General features: G+C 52.5%; 1 protein-coding gene across 2 annotated transcripts in view; it reads left to right on the plus strand.

Moving 5' to 3' along the window:
- The window catches only part of PACSIN2 (protein kinase C and casein kinase substrate in neurons 2), a 70,363-nt gene that overhangs the window by 48,532 nt on the left and 14,893 nt on the right, over window positions 1–6,938 (plus strand). For both annotated transcript variants that reach the window (XM_010843644.1, XM_010843643.1), the window contains exons 3-5: window positions 2,575–2,731; window positions 4,633–4,868; window positions 6,527–6,682. In XM_010843644.1, the coding sequence (XP_010841946.1) occupies window positions 2,575–2,731; window positions 4,633–4,868; window positions 6,527–6,682 (549 nt within the window). The remainder of the gene's footprint in view (window positions 1–2,574; window positions 2,732–4,632; window positions 4,869–6,526; window positions 6,683–6,938) is intronic.

The raw sequence follows: 6,938 nt of genomic DNA on the forward strand, positions 1-6,938 counted from the left end.
CTCGTAAGTCCAGCCTGCGGGAACCACCCCCCGCAGTGCCCGGGAGCCGAGTCCTGCTGCCTCTGTCCACCCCCACCTGCCTCCTGGAGGACAGCCTGGTTCCTTTCTCATGCTTTCCTGCTCTGATCCCCACTGCTGTGCCCCGGAGTCAGCAGGCTACTCAGACCTACCCTCCAGGGCTTCCCCCTCCAGCACCCCACCGTTCCCTGAGCACGGCACCCCTCCGGATGATGGCCCGACCCTCAAGATGTATCACTGTCTGACTGAGCCCATCTCCCACGCCACCCACTGCACCCAGCCCCCCTAAGTCTCTAGTCCCCCTGCGCTCTGTGCCCCCCGTGCAGGTTCTAATGGACTTCTCCAAGGGCCAGGTCTCCATGCTGTCAGACCATCTTCATTCTGTCAGCACATTGCCCTCTTCTGTGTGGTCTGCGAGGTGGAGACGGTGATACCTGATGAATGTCCCTGAGTGTGGACTGCAGTGATGGCCTGTCTCCAGCCCGTATGCAGCCTTTGCCCTGAGCAGAGGGCAGCAGGCAGATGTCGCGGCAGTGTCTGGGTGCCCGTTGTCATGAACACTCCCCTGTCCCCTTGGCCCCAGCAGTGCCAGCATTTAAACCTGAAACACATGCTTTCAGAAACATCCTTCTCATTCCTTGCTGCTTTTCAGATTTCTAGAGTTATCACTTAAAGATGAACGGTATTTATGTACAATATGTGCCAATGCGAAGGGCTGTACCACTGTGTACCTTGTTAAGAAATATCCTTTCCTTTTCCCTAAAGCTTTTCACAAGGGTTTTGAAAAGCAAAGAGGTGGACAGGTTTCTGTGGAGCCAATGTATTTTAATATTGATTGCCAATTTGAATATTGTTAGTAACAGTGAGATGAAAACCAGGTCTGCATCATGGTTTCATGTCGGCTGACGAGTCTGTGTCGAGCTGTCACTGTCTTAGCTCTTTTTGCCACCAGTTCAGCAATACCAAGTTTGTGTTTTGTTGGTTATGTTTTTCACCCTGCTGTAAATTTCAAAATGACGGCAAGACTTATTTTAAAGGAAGTGAACATGTGAAGTCACTTCTGACTGGTTGTGAAATGCTTGCTTTCTCCTTCCTAAAAAGGGGCCGCTAAAGGATGGAGTTGGAAGCTCAGGTTCAGCTCTGTGTCTTGATGAGCTGCTGTTCCCCAGGATTCTGGTTCCCATGGGAATGGGGCCATCTCAGCCTGTCCAGAGCTCTGGCCTCAAGGACAGCTTTTCCTGAAGGGACCACAGTCCCCTGCTCTCCCGATGCCTGTCTCCGTGTGTTCTGTCTTTTTGCAAGGTCTTCCTGCTGCTCCACTGTAGCCTTGTCTTCACCTGACTAACTCAGCATGAGATGGAGGAACTCAGGTTGTTTGAACTGTTCATAAGTCAGAGGTGCACGGCAGAGAGAGAATTGTGCCCTTATCGGTAGAAGTCGGTACTAGTCTTCCATGTTCTCTAGGAACTTCCAGAATGACCCTAAACAGAGATGAAATATGAGAGTGCTCAGCAAGGCAGAGACCTTTAGAAACTGCGAAACTGGGAAAAAGGTGACTACAGTTTTTAAAGACAGTGGGAAGAAAGGGTTGCAAATATAGTAGATTATTTTTCTGTCGTATTTCCTGCAAGGGCTTCAGTATCAGCTACATGGTATCCTTTCTATTCAGCAGGTCAGAGAATGAAACACATGAAACACTTCAATTTTTCACTCCACATTAGCCACTAAAATTTTCTCAATTACTCTTCTATTATTTATAATTTAGATAATCTAACTCTCCTCTCATATGTGAGAAAAAGTAGTCAAGCCTCATCTTGGCCCTTGTCAAAGCTGATAGAGTCTGAGCTTTGCCATCAAACCCTGACCTGGAAGCATGTGGAAAACTCTCAGCAGCAGCCCAGCCTCTAGGGCTGCTACTGTGGGGTCCTGACAAACAGCGCAACTTACTTGAGGCTTGGTGTCCTCATCTTAACATGGGGACAGTTATTGGTGCTCATTAAGGCAGAGGCAGTATTTGGCGTGTAAAATACCTCCTGTGGTGCCTGACACGTGGTGGGTGCAGTAGGTGGGAAATAGTATTTGTTGCTCTAATTGTGAAGTAATAATAATCCAGCATAGGGTGACATCAAGGCAGTAGACACCTGAGAACCTGATAATTCCAGTAATGCTCCAAAGGTCTTTAGCCAGGGGTCTGTAATGTTAATTATAAAATCACTTTAATCAGAGCTACTAAAACGTTATGTTTCTATTGTTTTTCATCTTTCTAGTTAGACATTCCCTACTCTGGGAAGCTGTCCCTGGCCCTCAGCCTGTGAGATCCCCCTTGGGTGCCCTCAGCCCCTCACTTCCCTCCCACACAACCTGTCTCACACTGGTCTGCTTCCCTCCCTGGCCCATGGGCCACGCAGAAGCTCCAAATCTCGGTTTTGTCTGCTTCTGCCAGTGGTAGCTTGTCATCTAATAACACAGGGGACCTTTGAAGTGGGACGGGGCGCAAGCACCCAAGAGCCAGCCGGCGTGGAGGTCCGGCGCTCACAGCGTGGCTCTGTCTCCTAGGTCGGGAACTACAAGCGGACGGTGCGGCGGATCGATGACGGCCACCGCCTGTGCACCGACCTTATGAACTGCCTGCACGAGCGGGCACGCATCGAGAAGGCGTACGCGCAGCAGCTCACCGAATGGGCCCGGCGCTGGAGGCAGCTTGTGGACAAGGGTAGGGAGGCCACCATGGGGCGTCTGGGGCAAACCGTCCACCCTTTCTGAGCCAGTATCCTCTCTTGGAAGATCAGGGCAGGAGTTTGTCTCACAGTCTGGGAGCTGTGATTTTCTCCCAGCAGCAGAGGCCAAGTGAGCTTTCCTCCCCTTTCCTGGGGACACAGGACTCCTGTCCTCCAGCAGCATCCGAGCCTCCCGTGGCAGTCCTTGTCAGCAGGGGACACGCCACGCTTGTCGAGTTAACTCAGAGCAGCTCCTTTGGGGCCGACTCCAGTAGCCTCCTGTCCAGTCAAGGGCCTTGCTGCTCAGTACCATGGTTTCTGGCACCAAGACTGCTTATTTATAAGTTCAGCCAAGTAGCTAGTCAGGCAAGACTCAATGGTGACATCTGGCAAAATTGAACTGGGTCTCCTACATTGCAGACAGATTCTTTACCGACTGAGCTACCAGGGAAACCCGTTATGTGATGCAGGTTTTACCTCTCCTCTGTCCCTTGCAAAACACTCAGACAATTCTAGAGCTCAATGACAGTGCTGCCATGGATGTGTGGATGGCATTCAGAACGTACTTCCCAGCAGTAGAGGGGGGGCGTTATTGACTACAGGATTTCCTGGGAAAGAAGTGGGTTAGTGGGTATTTCTCAGGGTGGGTTTGGAGGGGCTGACCAGGAGAAGCTAGGCCAGGGCAAGGGGCCCCCAGGCAGCAGGGGTCTAGACTAGCTCCATGTCTTTCCCTGGATGTTGACATGGGCGACCCGTGGAGCAGAGTACAGCGCCCTGGTGCAGAGTGGGGTGGCCATGCGCGGGTGAGGCATGGCTGGGGTGGGCCAGCTCCTCCAGGAAGCAGTGGCTGTCGTTATTTTATTTCCGCCTGCCTGAGTCCCTCTCTCAGGATCCAGCTGTCAGCAGCGTCCATACTGCTTACTCAGAGCCTGAGGTTCACAAAGCACTCTTATTTCCGCCTTTGTGGGTCCTGGTCCCATCGGCAGGACCAGGAGCTGCTCATCTTGTAGACGTGAGAAGCCAGAGGTCCTGAGGGGCTAGCAGTTAACTCACGCACACACACCATGTGTCTCTTGTCATTATCCACTCCAGCAGTCATTGTCCCCTGGGAGCACCCTGAGGGCAGGCCCTGTGTCCTCCCATTCCATCCTCAGCTTCTGTCACAGCCCATCTCTCTGTCACCTCAGGCCAGCTACACCCTCAGCAAAATGACAGGTCAGATTAGGAGTTTCCTTCCTGAGAACAGTGACTGAGGCAACCCAAGCAACCTTCCCCGCTTTCTGGAGAGCTCCATCCAGGCCAGAGCCAGCCAGATTCCTGTCTCCTCCTCTCCTTCCCCAGCCCGGGGCTTCCATTCTGCTGAGGGTTCAGGCCTTCATTCCACAAGCTGTTTCCAGGGCCCAGCTCCTCATGGAGGGAATGGGCCTCAGGAGAATGTGTGGTCCCACACAAGGGAAGCCAGGAGCCAGCAGGAGCCCGAGGGGTGGGCTCAGACTGGCCTGGCAGAGAGGTTAGTTCACTTCAGAATGCCCTCCTCCTCTAGCCAGCCTCAAGCAAATCAAAACTTCCAAGATGAAGAAACTTCATCTTGGAGTTTTTCAAGAGCTTAGTGTCTTTACAAAAAGGAAATGTGTGTAATCCCCCGGTTTCCCTAACAAAAGAAAACAGATCCAGCTTCAGTTCCTTATTTTCTTCTTGATCCCAGGAACTGAAAAAGGAACAGCACTAAGAAAAATATCTGAAACAGCCAAAATGAAGCCTCCCAGCCAGGCAGCCAGACTGCCGGCCTCAAAGCCCAACCTAAGTGCTGAGGGGGCCTCACAGAAGGGAATCCCCTCCCAGGGCCTGTCTGGGCCCCACAGTGCCGAGTGACCCACCAGCTTCTCTCGTGTCCCAGGGCCCCAGTACGGGACGGTGGAGAAGGCCTGGGTGGCTGTCATGACCGAGGCAGAGAAGGTGAGCGAGCTGCACCTGGAGGTGAAAGCCTCGCTGATGAACGAGGACTTCGAGAAGATCAAGAACTGGCAGAAGGACGCCTTCCACAAGCAGATGATGGGAGGCTTCAAGGAGACCAAGGAAGCCGAGGACGGCTTTCGGAAGGCGCAGAAGCCCTGGGCCAAGAAGCTGAAAGAGGTGCATCCACCCTGGGGCCCTGCCCTGCCTGCAGGCCCCTCACCCACCACCTGCTTCCCCTGGCCAGCCCTCCTGCCCTCCCAGGAGTTCCTGCCACTGCCTAGGCACAGGGGGCCTGCTGAGTGCCTCATTGCCGTTTTTACAGAACCCTTATCCACCCATTTTCCTGTCCTGGGAGCAGGGTGAGACCCACACACACAGCCTAGAGCTCAAAACTGAAGCACTTCCCCCCCCAACCCAGCCCCTGACCCCTCCATGTCATGAACCTTCTGGTCTATCGGAATAGTAAGTCCTGTTTGCCAAAGGTTATCTGAGATGAAACCGTTGTGGAATAGTGCTTTTTAAATTTAAGCAAGCTTCCTAAAACCCAGATTCCCAGGCCCCACCTCTAGAGATAGTGGTGGGGGTCAGAAGTGGGGCCTCTTCATGCTCAGTTTTAATAATCTCCTGAGTGATGCTGTGCCTGCTGGTCTGTGGACTACATTTTGAATAGCACGGTTTTAGAAGAGCTGTTGGTGGCATGCAGAAATGCTCTCAACCACTAACAAGGCCACTCCCAACCCTGAACTTTTAAATGGTTCTTTCTCTTTTATGAGTTTTTCTCTCAAACTCGCAATGATGCTGATACTCATTATTTTACAAGTAGCAAATGGAAATCATCGAGCCTCACCCAGCCTTGGTTCTCCAGAGACTGTCATACCTACGCCTCAGCCCTTAGCATAGGCAGACCTGGAGCCTGGCCTGCCCCATTGCTAAGGGTGCCCCTACTTCCTACCAGTCCCATCCCCATCACGGACTTCTCTCAGGAACCGCACTGCCTCCCTCCCTCTCAGAGTCACCCCAAGCAGACTTCTGTCTCCAGGTTGTGACAACAGGCTTTCCTTGTCTACTCTGTGTCTTGTCTTTTTTGCCACATCCCCTTTCTCTTCTTTCTTGTCTCTGGTCCCATTTGTGATGACAGACTCCCTCATGAGGCTCTGGTTACAAACTCAGCCTTCTGCTGTAGAATGAAATCTGTGACTGTGGCTCAGTTAAGAAGCATCTATTAAATTACACACATACACACACACACACCCATATCTATAGATATGTGTGTGTATTCATGTAAAATAGTCGTTAAAAATATGGAATGTGGCCTATAACCCTTTCTCCCAACGTTACACTCCTCTTGTGTTAGGTTTCCAGCTGCTGGGCCAGCTCTTCCCTCAGATCCACACCTCCGTCACAGTCCCGCTGCAGGTCACATGTGTGGCTTTCTCCAGCCGTTCTACGTACGGCTATAGCCCAGACCCAACAGTGCCCCTGCCTCTCTTCCCTGCTTGCTTCTCCTCCTCGGTGCTTATCACCTACTCACTTACTCTGTTTCCTCTTTCTTGCAGCTGCCTCCCCCAGCTAGATGGTGAGCTGTGTGAAAGCTAGGCTCTTTGTCGAGCACTGTACTCCTTCTGTCTAGATGGTATCTGATGACAAAGCAGGCACCCCGTCAGTATTTGCTGACTGAACTCTGTTTTAATGTGCTGTAATTATACTGGACACACAGCTTTGCACCTGATCTTCCCTGTCCTCTTAAGAGCACAGGCACTGCCCACAGTCTGTGTAACCTTGAGTGAGGATTTTGACCTTTAAATGTGGTATTTGGGAACTCCTTCTCCCTGTAGGTTGAAGCAGCGAAGAAGGCCTACCACGCAGCATGCAAGGAGGAGAAGCTGGCGATATCCCGCGAGAACAACAGCAGAGCCGACCCGTCCCTCAACCCTGAGCAGCTTAAGAAACTGCAAGACAGAGTAGAGAAGTGCAAACAGGATGTTCTTAAGGTAAATCGTGCGGATTTTCTTCCATGTTGAGAGCACGTGCCTCACCCGTCCACGTGTCTGCCATGTGACGAGCCTTTGTCACTGCTCAGTCAGATGCATGGACACATGGTTGCATCAGTGCGGTCACCCGCCACCTCACCACAGCCCTGAGTGCCGCCTCAGGGCAGGGCGGCACGGAGCACTGGGCAGGCAGGGGTGTGACTCCTGTGTGTGGCGGGCAGGGGGCGGGGTGGCCGGGGGGGGCGCAGGCAGGGGG

This window comes from Bison bison, unplaced genomic scaffold, assembly GCF_000754665.1.
Source record: "Bison bison bison isolate TAMUID 2011002044 unplaced genomic scaffold, Bison_UMD1.0 scf7180017864184, whole genome shotgun sequence".
Classification (NCBI taxonomy): Eukaryota; Metazoa; Chordata; class Mammalia; order Artiodactyla; family Bovidae; genus Bison; species Bison bison.